At 44.2% G+C, this 15,525-nt stretch overlaps 1 protein-coding gene across 4 annotated transcripts in view; it reads left to right on the forward strand.

The window, feature by feature from the left end:
• The window catches only part of LOC126210043 (CST complex subunit STN1-like), a 38,442-nt gene that overhangs the window by 15,339 nt on the left and 7,578 nt on the right, over nt 1-15,525 (forward strand). For 3 of the 4 annotated variants that reach the window (XM_049939149.1, XM_049939150.1, XM_049939148.1), the window contains exon 4: nt 13,378-13,515. In XM_049939149.1, the coding sequence (XP_049795106.1) occupies nt 13,378-13,515 (138 nt within the window). Of the gene's footprint in view, nt 1-13,377; nt 13,517-15,525 lie in introns of all 4 variants that reach the window. The other variant, XM_049939151.1, reaches the window with a different exon arrangement.

Genomic DNA, 15,525 nt, shown 5'->3' on the forward strand with positions numbered 1-15,525 from the left:
CGAACACCTGTACGTGTCAGTGCACTTGCAAGGCAGCAAGTGTATCAGAGCCTGTAGCCCCTCCTCGAACAGCAGAGAAAGGTACAGTAGCTAACATTGAAGAGCCCCAGGCATCTCCGATTGCTGAGGCTGTTCCAAAGCCCAGCGTGGTCATAAACACCCCTGCTCCAGTTCTAGCAAAGCCTCCTAAACAAAGGAAAGCACACATCAAGCAGCACCAACAGATTAAATCGGCTGGTAAACCCTCGGATCATGTTAATGTGGTCCCACTAGACGCTTCATCAGACTCTTCCCCAGAGCTGATGGAGTCTGAGAATATGGGGCAATCATCTCGCCCCAAGACTGAGCCTCCACCCACTGCAGTCTCCCCACCTCGGCAGAAAGAGAGGCAGAAAATACAACCACCGTGATGGCTCCCATATTGCAATGGAACCTGCAAGGGTTCAGGACACATGTGGAGGAACTATGTCTATTGATTCAGGATAGACCTATGTGTGTATGTCTGCAAGAGAAATTTCAGTGAAACATACACCCCTGAGCTGTGTGGTTATCTCCTCCACAAAAAGGACGACCTGAGTGGACAGAGAGCTCGAGGAGGAGTAGGTATCTTCGTCAACACCGACTACCACTCCTCGCCTCTCTCCCTCACGACGAATTTACAGGCAGTTGCAATATTAGTATATGTGCGTCATATGCTAACTGTATGTTCGCTTTACCTGCCCCCACATGATGTGCTCGACGAAGAGGCTCTCAGTGATCTTCTTACACAGCTCCCCCACCCCTTCATCCTCTGTGGTGATTTTAATGCACACAATGTGCTTTGGGGCTCTGTGAGTACTTGCCCCAGGGGTAGAGCAATCGAGAGGCTTCTTCTGTCTTCCAGTGCCTATTTGCTAAATACAGGTCAAAGCACGCATTTTTGCATTGCAACTGGGTCGTTCTCTGCCATTGATCTATCGCTTTGCTCTCCAGCCATCGCCCACACTGCTGCATGGGAAGTGGTTGATGACTTACACGGCAGCGATCACTTCCCCATCTGGATTCACCTGCCACATGCAGTGGAACTGGAAAGGAAACCGCCTCAATGGGTGCTCTGTAGAGCCAACTGGGCACTGTATAGTCAACTAGCCCAGTTTGAACATCGGGTCAGTGTCCAGGAATGGGTGGATCATATTACTGAAGTGATCCACCGCGCCAGTGAAGCGTCCATCCCACAGTCCATGGGACAACTGAAGCGGCAGCCTGTCCCTTGGTGGAGCGACGAATGCCGCTCTGCAGTCAGGGCTAGGCGGGCAGCTCTGCGTAGGTTCAAATGCCGGCCAACTGTAGAGAACCTTGCAGCCTTTCGGGTGGCGAGGGCAAAGTGTCGTCGGATTATACGAGAGAGCAAGAAGAGGTCGTGGCAGCAGTTCCTGAACACCATTAATCGTTCTACACGAAGTTCCATTGTATGGGAGACCATAAGGAGGATTTCTGGGAGAGGTGGGAGGTGCCCTATGGCTGCTATAATGTGGAATGGTACTCTCCAAACGACCCCAAAAGATATTGCCCAGTCTATGGCGGCTCATTTTGCAGCTATTACTGCAACCGCCAGTCAGAATCCAGCTTTCCAGCCCCACAGAGTGGCTGCTGAGAGAAGCAGTTTTGACTTCCGCTCACCCAATATAGAAGAGTACAACTGCCCATTTTCCATGTGGGAACTGGATTCTGCATTGTGTGGGGCTCGTGATACATCCCCTGGTCAGGATAGAATCCACTATAGCATGCTGCGGCACCTCACAGGGAGAAATAAAGAAATCCTCCTCCGACTTTTTAATCTAGTTTGGATGTCTGGTCGCTTCCCCGACTCGTGGCGTGAAGCAATTTTAATTCCTCTTTTAAAACCGGGGAAAGACCGCATGTGCCCGGGTAGTTACCGTAGTGTTGCCCTCACTAGCTGCGTGGAAAAGACCTTGGAGCGGATGGTCAACCGCCGCCTTGTCTGGATGTTAGAATCCAGACAACTCCTTAGTCGCTTTCAGTGTGGGTTCAGGAGGTATCGCTCCACCTTTGATAACGTGGCCCTCCTGGAGGCGGCTATACAACAGGCTTTCCTGCGCCAGCATCACCTGCTGGGAATATTTTTTGACATTGAAAAGGCATATGACACTACTTGGAGGCATCTTATCATCAGGCAGCTCGACGAATGGGGTTTTCGTGGATGTCTTCCCAATTTTATTCGGTCCTTCCTGTCGCCACGTTATTTTCAGTACCGAGTCGGAGACGTACTGTCTAGTCGCTTTGAACAAGAGAACGGTGTCCCTCAAGGTAGTGTTTTAAGTGTGAGAGTCTTTGCTATTGCTATTAACAGTACTACGTCTGTTGTGAAAAGTCCTGTGCAGTGTTCCTTGTTTGTGGACGATTTCTCTGTATTTTGCTCTTCTTCAAGCCTTGCAACGACGACTTGTCAGTTGCAACTCACTCTGCGACGCTTGGATGAATGGGCACAGAAGAGTGGTTTTAAGTTTTCAACTGATAAGTCGGTGTGTGTTCTGTTTAACCGTTCTCGTTCCATTTTTGACTTGCCTGAGTTGAGGATGAGGGACACCGTTCTGAATTATAAAGACACGGTGAAGTTTCTGGGCCTCACTTTTGATTCTAAGCTTACGTGGCTGCCAAACATTAAGGAACTGAAAAAACGGTCTCTTAAGGCGCTGTCTATTTTAAAATGTCTTAGTCACCACACATGGGGAGCAGACAGGACTTGTCTGCTCCAGTTTTACAGAGCCTTCGTGCGGTCCCGGCTTGATTATGGATGCACGGTGTATGGGTCTGCAAGACCCACTTATTTGAAGCTGTTGGATGTGGTGCACCATGAGGGGATTCGGTTGGCCACTGGGGCGTTCAGAACCAGCCCCATACCGAGCCTCTGTGCAAGGCAGGTGAACCGCCACTTCACCTCCGGTGGCGTCTACTAATGGTGCGCCAGGCCTATCCACACCATACACACCTGCATACCACACTGTTGCTCGGCCTCCACTGGAAAGGCTTTTTCGCAACCGGCAACGAGCAACAAGGCCCTATGGGATTCGTGCAAAGGATTGCATTTTAGAGATGGGTGTTGCCGGTTTTAATGTTTCACGTCGAGGTTGGAGCAGATATCCACCTTGGCTCCTCCAGAGACCCACACTTATTTTAGATTTGGCAAATTTTAAGAAAGACAGTACATCAGATTTTACTTTCAAATCTTTGTTTTTTAACATTTTAGACAAGCATCATGATTTTACAGTAGTCTACACTGATGGATCCCAACAGGGGGATTTTCTTGGCTGCTCAGTCGTGTTCCCCGACCGTGTCATCAGGATTCGCCTTCCTCAGGAATACACTGTTTTTTCCGCAGAACTTCACGCGATCCTGAAGGCATTGGAGCAGATATGGTTTACTCAGGGCAAACACTTCCTAATTTGCTCTGACTCGCTGAGCGCATTACAGTCACTGCAGAACCTGTTCCCAGCTGAGAAGTTGGAACAGCTGATTTACGACCAACTGTACATCCTCCAACGACAGGGCAAGCAAGTGTCCTTTTGCTGGGTGCCAGGGCATGTGGGCATACGGGGAAATGAACAAGCTGACAGAGCTGCCAAGGACGCCTGCAGGTTACCGGAGGTGACACAATGTTCTATTCCTTTGCAAGGTGTCGTTTCTGTGCTGCGGCGGAAGTATATGCAATTGTGGGAGGAGGAATGGCTGGCGGTGAGGGAAAATAAGCTGCGGTTGGTGAAACCCACCATCCAGCCGTGGTGTTCCTCCTGCCGGTCACCTAGGCGTGACAAAGTGACCCTTACACGTCTTCGCATAGGGCACTGTCCTCTTACGCATGCCTTCTTACTACGGCGAGAGGAACCCCCTCTGTGTGATGCCTGTGGCGTACGAATCACTGTACGCCACATTGTAGTTGAGTATGATTTATATCGTTTTGTCAGGGCGGAAGTTAATATTAGTGGGGATCTGCCCTCGATTTTAGCCAATGACGAGGCGAGTGTCAAGAAAGTTTTAAGGTTCTGTGATGTTTCTGGGCTTCAGCTAAAAATTTTAGGTTGGAATTTTTAGTGTGTTGCTGAGTGGCTTACCACTCCTTTTTATTCTTGTAATAGGCCAGTTCCAAACATGTGCTATGTGTTTCATTTTAACCCCTTCCCCTCTGTTCTCTTGCAGTTCTCCTCATTATGTGCTGCTTTCCTCTTTAATACTGTTGACGTGCAAACTGCCTCTGTAGACTTTCACCTATAATTTTAATCCTATTTTTGCACTTGCTGCATTTTAGTGACACTCGTCCGTCGTCGTTTCTGTTCGGGCGCTAAAGACTACACTATTGAGCACCCATAACATCATATCCATCCATCCAGATCTGTAATTGAAAAATACTCTCACATTTTGCAATAAAATTTTATATCTGGGTAGCATATTATTTTCCAATTACTTTTGAGAGGATTTGAAGTAAAAACAGCAAATGCAGAAACAAAGTTGTGTATTACAGAAAAATTGGAAAAATCCATAAATGAAATGTTTATACCATGTGTTTATATGATTTTGTCCAATCCAGTAAGGTCACTGAGAATGCAGTATCTGAATCAGAGTTGGTCTATGACAGCATAGCTCATGTAGAAGTGACTGCTAAATGGCTGTCCACTAGTATGAATGTGCACTGACAGATTTTGACCAACAGTGAGTGTAGTCATCTAGTGGTATACCATGCCGGTGAGCACATGTTCGACAGCAGTTGATGTTCACTTTAGGATGGTCTACAGATCCACTGGTCTATGACTCTTCACCTTCATTGTTTTGCTCTTCTGTTTCTTGTGCTCCACTTCCCTTTCCTGTTATCACTCAGATGTACAGTTAGTGGACATGTACATACACTAATTCATTGTTTTTATTGGTACAACTTAAGCATGAAATGAGGGAACAGTATTCTGAAAATAAAACTGTGATGGTTGAGTTTGTGCATGACAGGCTGTCAGTAGACAAGTTCCATCTCTAACAGGAGCGATGCTCCCGACTGTGCCACTGCCATAACCAGTCTGTTCTGTTCCTTTCAGATGTTGGGGCTGTTTCACAGTGTTGTATTTCTTTGTCGGAAAGCTAATGTTTTACAAAGATTGATGTTATGAATGATGAGAAACAGATTAGTAAAATAGAATAGTAGGAGAAAAAGTAACCAGACTATATGTTTGGGGAGAATCAGTAAACAAGCTCTCTCCATTCTACCTGTGTAAAAGAACAAAACTGCTGTTAAAATGCTAAGATCATAACTGAGGTATGTGCTTGGCTACTCAGACTGATTAGCTATTAAAAGTCTCTCAGACGTATAAGGAGGAGATGGGATGACACCTTAATTTGCATTAAACTTAAAACTACTAGTCCCACAGTCGCCTATCAAAATTGTTTTCTTGTCTGTTTTCGCACTGACACCTGTAAAAGTTAAGTTATTAGTGTCATGACCTTTTTTGTGGATTGATGAGTGTAAAAGAAATAAACATCTGCTACTTCATGTTTTAATGGAACTATGATGTACTGAAGCTCTGGTTCCGAGGGGTGACCCTATTTGGCATTGCCCAACAGTCTTTATAAAGCGTCTAATATGTGTGCCCCCATGGACCCCCCCATGAACCATGGACCTTGCTGTTGGTGGGTCGGCTTGCGTGCCTCAGCGATACAGATGGCCGTACCGTAGGTGCAACCACAACGGAGGGGTATCTGTTGAGAGGCCAGACAAACATGTGGTTCCTGAAGAGGGGCAGCAGCCTTTTCAGTAGTTGCAGGGGCAACAGTCTGGATGATGGACTGATCTGGCCTTGTAACATTAACCAAAACGGCCTTGCTGTGCTGGTACTGCGAACGGCTGAAAGCAAGGGGAAATTACAGCCGTAATTTTTCCCGAGGAAATGCAGCTTTACTGTATGATTAAATGATGATGGCGTCCTCTTGGGTAAAATATTCCGGAGGTAAAATAGTCCCCCATTCGGATCTCCGGGCGGGGACTACTCAAGAGCACGTCGTCATCAGGAGAAAGAAAACTGGCGTTCTACGGATCGGAGCGTGGAATGTCAGATCCCTTAATCGGGCAGGTAGGTTAGAAAATTTAAAAAGGGAAATGGATAGGTTAAAGTTAGATATAGTGGGAATTAGTGAAGTTCGGTGGCAGGAGGAACAAGACTTTTGGTCAGGTGAATACAGGGTTATAAATACAAAATCAAATAGGGGTAATGCAGGAGTAGGTTTAATAATGAATAAAAAAATAGGAGTGCGGGTTAGCTACTACAAACAGCATAGTGAACGCATTATTGTGGCCAAGATAGACACAAAGCCCATGCCTACTACAGTAGTACAAGTTTATATGCCAACTAGCTCTGCAGATGATGAAGAAATAGATGAAATGTATGACGAGATAAAAGAAATTATTCAGGTAGTGAAGGGAGACGAAAATTTAATAGTCATGGGTGACTGGAATTCGTCAGTAGGAAAAGGGAGAGAAGGAAACATAGTAGGAGAATATGGATTGGGGGGAAGAAATGAAAGAGGAAGCCGCCTTGTAGAATTTTGCACAGAGCATGACTTAATCATAGCTAACACTTGGTTCAAGAATCATAAAAGAAGGTTGTATACCTGGAAGAATCCTGGAGATACTAAAAGGTATCAGATAGATTATATAATGGTAAGACAGAGATTTCGGAACCAGGTTTTAAATTGTAAGACATTTCCAAGGGCAGATGTGGATTCTGACCACAAACTATTGGTTATGAACTGCTTATTGAAACTGAAGAAACTGCAAAAAGGTAGGAATTTAAGGAGTTGGGACCTGGATAAACTGAAAGAACCAGAGGTTGTAGAGAGTTTCAGGGAGAGCATAAGGGAACAATTGACAGGAATGGGGGAAAGAAATACAGTAGAAGAAGAATGGGTAGCTCTGAGGGATGAAGTAGTGAAGGCAGCGGAGGATCAAGTAGGTAAAAAGACGAGGGCTAATAGAAATCCTTGGGTAACAGAAGAAATATTGAATTTAATTGATGAAAGGAGAAAATATAAAAATGCAGTAAATGAAGCAGGCAAAAAGGAATACAAACGTCTCAAAAATGAGATTGACAGGAAGTGCAAAATGGCTAAGCAGGGATGGCTAGAGGACAAATGTAAGGATGTAGAGGCTTGTCTCACTAGGGGTAAGATAGATACTACCTACAGGAAAATTAAAGAGACCTTTGGAGAAAAGAGAACCACTTGTATGAATATCAAGAACTCAGATGGAAACCCAGTTCTAAGCAAAGAAGGGAAGGCAGAAAGGTGGAAGGAGTATATAGAGGGTTTATACAAGGACGATGTACTTGAGGACAATATTATGGAAATGGAAGAGGATGTATATGAAGACGAAATGGGAGATAAGATACTGCGTGAAGAGTTTGACAGAGCACTGAAAGACCTGAGTCGAAACAAGGCCCTGGGAGTAGACAACATTCCATTAGAACTACTGATGGCCTTGGGAGAGCCAGTCACGACAAAACTCTACCATCTGGTGAGCAAGATGTATGAGACAGGCGAAATACCCTCAGACTTCAAGAAGAATATAATAATTCCAATCCCAAAGAAAGCAGGTGTTGACAGATGTGAAAATTACCGAACTATCAGTTTAATAAGTCACAGCTGCAAAATACTAACTAGAATTCTTTACAGACGAATGGAAAAACTGGTAGAAGCGGACCTCGGGGAAGATCAGTTTGGATTCCGTAGAAATGTTGGAACACGTGAGGCAATACTAACCTTACGACTTATCTTAGAAGAAAGATTAAGAAAAGGCAAACCTACGTTTCTAGCATTTGTAGACTTAGAGAAAGCTTTTGACAATGTTAACTGGAATACTCTCTTTCAAATTCTGAAGGTGGTAGGGGTAAAATACAGGGAGCGAAAGGCTATTTACAATTTGTACAGAAACCAGATGGCAGTTATAAGAGTCGAGGGGCATGAAAGGGAAGCAGTGGTTGGGAAAGGAGTGAGACAGGGTTGTAGCCTCTCCCCAATGTTATTCAATCTGTATATTGAGCAAGCAGTAAAGGAAGCAAAAGAAAAATTCGGAGCAGGTATTAAAATTCATGGAGAAGAAGTAAAAACTTTGAGGTTCGCCGATGACATTGTAATTCTGTCAGAGACAGCAAAGGACTTGGAAGAGCAGTTGAATGGAATGGACAGTGTCCTGAAAGGAGGATATAAGATGAACATCAACAAAAGCAAAACGAGGATAATGGAATGTAGTCAAATTAAATCGGGTGATGCTGAGGGAATTAGATTAGGAAATGAGACACTTAAAGTAGTAAAGGAGTTTTGCTATTTAGGGAGTAAAATAACTGATGATGGTCGAAGTAGAGAGGTTATAAAGTGTAGACTGGCAATGGCAAAGAAATCGTTTCTGAAGAAGAGAAATTTGTTAACGTCGAGTATAGACTTAGTGTCAGGAAGTCGTTTCTGAAATTATTTGTATGGAGTGTAGCCATGTATGGAAGTGAAACGTGGACGATAAATACACTCCTGGAAATGGAAAAAAGAACACATTGACACCGGTGTGTCAGACCCACCATACTTGCTCCGGACACTGCGAGAGGGCTGTACAAGCAATGATCACACGCACAGCACAGCGGACACACCAGGAACCGCGGTGTTTGCCGTCGAATGGCGCTAGCTGCGCAGCATTTGTGCACCGCCGCCGTCAGTGTCAGCCAGTTTGCCGTGGCATACGGAGCTCCATCGCAGTCTTTAACACTGGTAGCATGCCGCGACAGCGTGGACGTGAACCGTATGTGCAGTTGACGGACTTTGAGCGAGGGCGTATAGTGGGCATGCGGGAGGCCGGGTGGACGTACCGCCGAATTGCTCAACACGTGGGGCGTGAGGTCTCCACAGTACATCGATGTTGTCGCCAGTGGTCGGCGGAAGGTGCACGTGCCCGTCGACCTGGGACCGGACCGCAGCGACGCACGGATGCACGCCAAGAGCGTAGGATCCTACGCAGTGCCGTAGGGGACCGCACCGCCACTTCCCAGCAAATTAGGGACACTGTTGCTCCTGGGGTATCGGCGAGGACCATTCGCAACCGTCTCCATGAAGCTGGGCTACGGTCCCGCACACCGTTAGGCCGTCTTCCGCTCACGCCCCAACATCGTGCAGCCCGCCTCCAGTGGTGTCGCGACAGGTGTGAATGGAGGGACGAATGGAGACGTGTCGTCTTCAGCGATGAGAGTCGCTTCTGCCTTGGTGCCAATGATGGTCGTATGCGTGTTTGGCGCCGTGCAGGTGAACGCCACAATCAGGACTGCATACGACCGAGGCACACAGGGCCAACACCCGGCATCATGGTGTGGGGAGCGATCTCCTACACTGGCCGTACACCACTGGTGATCGTCGAGGGGACACTGAATAGTGCACGGTACATCCAAACCGTCATCGAACCCATCGTTGTACCATTCCTAGACCGGCAAGGGAACTTGCTGTTCCAACAGGACAATGCACGTCCGCATGTATCCCGTGCCACCCAACGTGCTCTAGAAGGTGTAAATCAACTACCCTGGCCAGCAAGATCTCCGGATCTGTCCCCCATTGAGCATGTGTGGGACTGGATGAAGCGTCGTCTCACGCGGTCTGCACGTCCAGCACGAACGCTGGTCCAACTGAGGCGCCAGGTGGAAATGGCATGGCAAGCCGTTCCACAGGACTACATCCAGCATCTCTACGATCGTCTCCATGGGAGAATAGCAGCCTGCATTGCTGCGAAAGGTGGATATACACTGTACTAGTGCCGACATTGTGCATGCTCTGTTGCCTGTGTCTATGTGCCTGTGGTTCTGTCAGTGTGATCATGTGATGTATCTGACCCCAGGAATGTGTCAATAAAGTTTCCCCTTCCTGGGACAATGAATTCACGGTGTTCTTATTTCAATTTCCAGGAGTGTAGTTTGGACAAGAAGAGAATAGAAGCTTTCGAAATGTGGTGCTGCAGAAGAATGCTGAAGATTAGATGGGTAGATCACATAGCTAATGAGGAGGTTTTGAATAGGATTGGGGAGAAGAGAAGTTTGTGGCACAACTTGACTAGAAGAAGGGATCGGTTTGTAGGACATGTTTTGAGGCATCAAGGGATCCCATATTTAGCATTGGAGGGCAGCGTGGAGGGTAAAAATCGTAGAGGGAGACCAAGAGATGAATACACTAAGCAGATTCAGAAGGATGTAGGTTGCAGTAGGTACTGGGAGATGAAGAAGCTTGCACAGGATAGAGTAGCATGGAGAGCTGCATCAAACCAGTCTCAGGACTGAAGACCACAACAACAACAACAACATGTGCCCGTGGGCCATCACCTCAAGAAATTACATTAAAGGAAAGACTTGGTTTGTCTCCATAAAGGGCACATCATCATCATCATCATCATCATCATCATCATCATCATCATCGTTATTATAGTAGTCAACAGGCCACATCTTCCTGGTTTTCTTTTCAGGGGGGCATTTAAAGAAGCTACTGCTTTACTGAAAGAAATGTGTCCAAATTGAAATACACTAAACTCTCACTCATCCGGCCCTCAGTAGTCTGTCCTCTCAGTAATCTGGCCCATATCGAAAATGGTACACAACAATGAATTATCATGAACAACAATATTGTTAGTGAATTACAATGTTAAACAATGCTGTGCATATTTGGAATTGTGGCATTCTTGACAGTTCAGAATCATTTTTCTAAAAGGAAACAAGTTATGCTAAACCTTGACATTTTAGATAAGTTGAAATGAAGTTTTTCAAAGAAAGCCATTGCTGACGAGTACAGTCTAGGGACGAGTGACTATTTGAGACATCAAGAAGAAAGATGATGTTATTCAACAATATGCAACCCGAATGGATAGTGAATTGGGAAAATGTAGGGTTGTGCGAAAGTGTGAGAATGGAGGTCTTAACAGTACAGTAAAGAAAGTACACACAACATGTTAGCAGTAACAGAGGGTTGGTTATCAAACTGGGAAAAATGACACAGCCACTGGCAGCTGACAGTCACCGGGGAAAGTCACTTGGCTGACAAAGGAGATGTAGATGAGTTCATAAATGAGATACAGAAGATGTAACTGATGATGCCTTGTACAATGCTGATGAAACTGGGCTGTTTTTCAAGATGCTTTCTTCAAAAGCATTAGCTGCCAAGAACAAGAAGTAAGCTCGTGGGTGGAAACAACAGAAACAGCTTGTAATCTTAATGGTGTGTTGTGATGCAAATGGGAGTCGTGAACTACCGCTTGTGCTGACTGGGAAATCCCACTTTGTTTTCAACACAGTGACATAAATACACTACCAGTGCAATATTGCACTTAGAAGAAACTGTACACAGACAGAGAAGTATTCTCTTGGTGGTTCCACTAAAGTTTTGCACCAGCAGTGAGAAAAGAGCTGAAGAAGAAAAATCTTGCATTGAAAGCTCTCCCTGTTATTGACAATGTTGTCAGTCATCCATCTGATTTGACTGTAAAGTTTGGTAGTATACAAATACCAATGTCTCTTCCACCACCCAGTTTGACAGTCTTGCTTCAGCACATAGAGAATTTTGGAATCAACTAAATATCATTATCAGAATTGTCTTCTTGCTGAATGAATGTGAAAACTTCTGTACCGAGACTATGCTGAAGGTGTGGAAAGCAATCAACACATGTGATGTTGTTTTCCAAGCAGCCGAAGCAAAGCGTAAAGTGGAGAGCACTACGATAATGAAAACCTGAAGATAAGTGTGGCCATCTATTGATGCAGAGTTGAATTCAGTACTGAACAACAATGATGAGCCAGTCAGTTCGGAATCATCAACTGCTGATACTTTGCACTCTGACATGTTCCACATGCTTCCAGGAAGAGGGATATTGATGATGATGATACTGCTAAGTGGCTCATTGAGGAAGACTGTGAGAAAGACCAAAGTTTAACAGACGAAGAAATAATCAAAAGTGTGCAGGAAAGTATTGATGACAGTGGTGAAGAAGAGGACATCAGAGGAGAGAGCATGAAGATTTCTCACACTGCTGGTGCTGAAGCTACAGACATCTTCCTGGAGTACATTATGCAATAAACAGATACACACAGTACTGAAGTAGTGCTTGTAAAGAGTTTATGTAATAAAGCATGTCCCATCGCATATCATCATTGTGACAGTTAAAAGTTTCATAGTGAGTGATACTGCTGTATAACTACATAAACATTCAAGAAAAAGTTTTCTTTGAAAATATAACTGTATCTTTGGACTTAATAAAGTATATCTCCTATGTTTTTAGAATTGTATCTTTGGGTATTTTTAAAATCACATCTTTGGATTTAATGAAGTATATGTCACCTGAATAATAATAATAATAAAATCATACACAATTATCACTACAACACTGTAGTAAAACTAGAAAGTCTTTATGCAAGTGAATGTTTAGTACTGAATACAAATTACACAGACTTGAAGTCCTAGAAAGAACAATCATTCAAAAAATACTTGGACCACCAAAAAATACAGAGGTATGGAAATTAAGAAGCAATGAAGAAGTTTATCACAACATAGAAAACATAAGTGAAACACTATGAAAGAGGTGACTGCTATTTTTTGGACACTTATACAGAATGAACAGCAATAGGTTAACCAAACAGATTTTGAAGTATTTTTAAGACAAGAAGTCAACAATAGCCTGGACTCAAGAAGTTAGGAAAGATTTGGAAAGAAACAACATAAGTGAAAAAGATGCAATGGTAAAAGAGAGTTTCAAGAGGAAAGTGTTCAAAATGGAAGTATTCCAAGGCAAGAGGGAGAAGAAGACAGGGTCAAAATGGCCCGAGGAGAGAAAAAGGATACATAGTGAAAAGATGAAAGAATACTGGAGGAAAAAGAATGAACAATAAAGAAGGAAGCATTGAAACTGGTGTGTGGTCTTTAGATAACCCAGAGAAAAAAAGAAAGAAGAAGAAAATCATACACATTTAATAAACCAGCAGTTCCATTATCTGGCACCTACATATGCAAGGAGCTGCTATGTTAACGAGCGTCTAGGGTATTTATTTTATCCACCATTACATACCCCCAACACTAGTAATCTGTACACTTGATACATGTCATATGCATCATAGTACCTGACCACACATTGAACAGAAATTTTTTTGAGTGGACTCTGTTTCTCTGTTTGTTTTTTAGTATTAATTTCTGTGTGATTGTGAAACCTGACGAATATTTTAAAAAACCAACATTTTGAATGAAATAGCAGCTGTAAGCAGGAAATAACAACTGTTAAAATGTTTATTGTGGCTGAAAACCTAATTTGTAAGAAAACATTGTATAGGTATTTTGTTTTCACAGGCAAGACTGTCTTTTATGGAAAAAGTGATGACAAAAGCTGACGCAGCACGTGAACTTTTGGATCTGGGCACAACGGTACATATTCAGGGCAAGGTATACGAGCGTTACGAGAGGCGCCAAGTGTTCGTGACAGACATCTGTATCCTTACATGTGCACTGACATTCACTTTTATTGTCTCTTGTAGCATTAACGTTGTCTGTGAAACACTTTTTTCTTTTAGCTCTGATACCATTACTTTCACTAAATCTTGTTTTCCTTGCATGCAATATGAAGTAACTAATGTATACGTTTGACTCATTGGGTGAATGGCAAACCAAGGCCTGGAGTTCAACCCTTAGTCAGCCATAAGATTTTATCTGTCTCTTCCACGACTTTCACAGCCGATGGTGATTAGTTTACACTGATGAGCTGAAGCATTGTGACAATTGTGCAGCATGAGACTGAATGCTGCCTGGTAGTGCTGCGGGCACATGATGCAACCCGGGAAATATGTGAGCAGAATAGAGCAAATGGGGAATCATTCTAGCAACTACATGTACTGAAAATTGGGAATGTACTGACGTAAGTAAGTCTGGCAAAGGACAGATTGTTATGTCCAGCACTTGGGAGCAGGCAGAATGGAAACGCCAAAGCCAGTCAACAATTCACATGAAACTGTCGTGAACATCTACGGAAGGTGGTTGAAGTGTTGTGCTGGACAAAAATACATATTCTGACGCAATGGTGGGTGCCTTGTTTGGTCTGGGAGGGGACCGAGTGGACACTATAACATGTAGAATATTATTTCAGTTTTTTATAACATAGATAAGAAAATTACTTTGTCCAATCCATTTTGTGAGTATTTACTACTGTCTCTCAACATTGTCTCGCTTGAGACAGACAAAATTAAAAGTCTCTCACTCTGAGTATGTGCAATAGTAACTTTCGTTTATAGCTCTGCCTAATACATTGATTACACAGCTGGCATACTAGAAGACGATGCTGTCATCTTAAGTCATTGCTCACTGGCTGGGGCAGAACGGTTCTGTGCTTGGCGGTAAATAGACAAGTGCATACGGCGGCATAGTGAAATGTTTGTAGGCCTGACTGCGTTGCTGTTGCTCATTCGTTGATGCAACTTGCAGCGACTATTGTTTTTTGTGGTCGTGTTGCGAGATATCGACCTTCCTCAGATACCTCGCTCTTCAGACGACAGCACGTGAAGGACAGTGAAATCACGAGTAGGTGACAAATTCGTGAATATCCTGTCTCATAATAGAATGTGGAAGTCAGAGACTTGCCCAGTCTATAAAGCAGCATAGATCTGTGGCAGACCTGATGACATACTCCAATGCTGCAGCAGGCAGAAGTGTTTCGAAGCAAACTATACAGCACACACTGTCGAATGTGGGGCCCCCCATCAGACGACCACTATGTGGTCCCGTGTTGACCCGATGACATCGTCATTTGTGATTACAGTGGACGTGGGATTGTCGGCACTGGACTGTGGATCAGTGGAAATGTGTCTTGTAGCTGGATGAATCATATTAATTGTTACTGCAGATCAACATTCAGGTCTGGATACACCGCCGTCTGTGTGCTCAAAATATGCACCACTCCGCTATCATGCGCCTTTGTTTGCAGTGTTATGGTATGGGGGGCATTCACCTGCACTTCCGTGGGCCACTGTGGTCCGTAGCTGTGGCTAAGTGAACATTATTACAGACCACCAACATCCCTACATTTTCCAGTAGAATAATTGTCGATCTCACAAGGTCATAATTGTCTTACAGCTGTTTGCGAAGTGTGATAGTGAACTTACGCTTCTGTCTCAGCCATGGAATTTGGTTGATCTAAACCCAATGGAATGCGTGGGGGTTGCTGTCAGGGGCCAGTTCCGTACCCACAAACCATCAGTCTGTGATTTATGGGAATTGTGTAGTCTGTGTGTAGATACCGGGTGCCACACACTTCTGGAAACTGCCTGAGGACTAATTGAATCTGTGCCCTGCACAGTATTCTGAAAGTGTACCACTACACTATTAAACTAATGGGTTGTCTCATCAGTGTATATGAAAAATGGCAAGAGGCGTGGTGGTGTGTGTTATAACCTTTAATCACCAATAATTGCGTGGATATTCAAACACACTCACTTAGAAACAATAGCT

The sequence above is a fragment of the Schistocerca nitens genome, chromosome 10 (assembly GCF_023898315.1).
Source record: "Schistocerca nitens isolate TAMUIC-IGC-003100 chromosome 10, iqSchNite1.1, whole genome shotgun sequence".
Lineage (NCBI taxonomy): Eukaryota > Metazoa > Arthropoda > Insecta > Orthoptera > Acrididae > Schistocerca > Schistocerca nitens.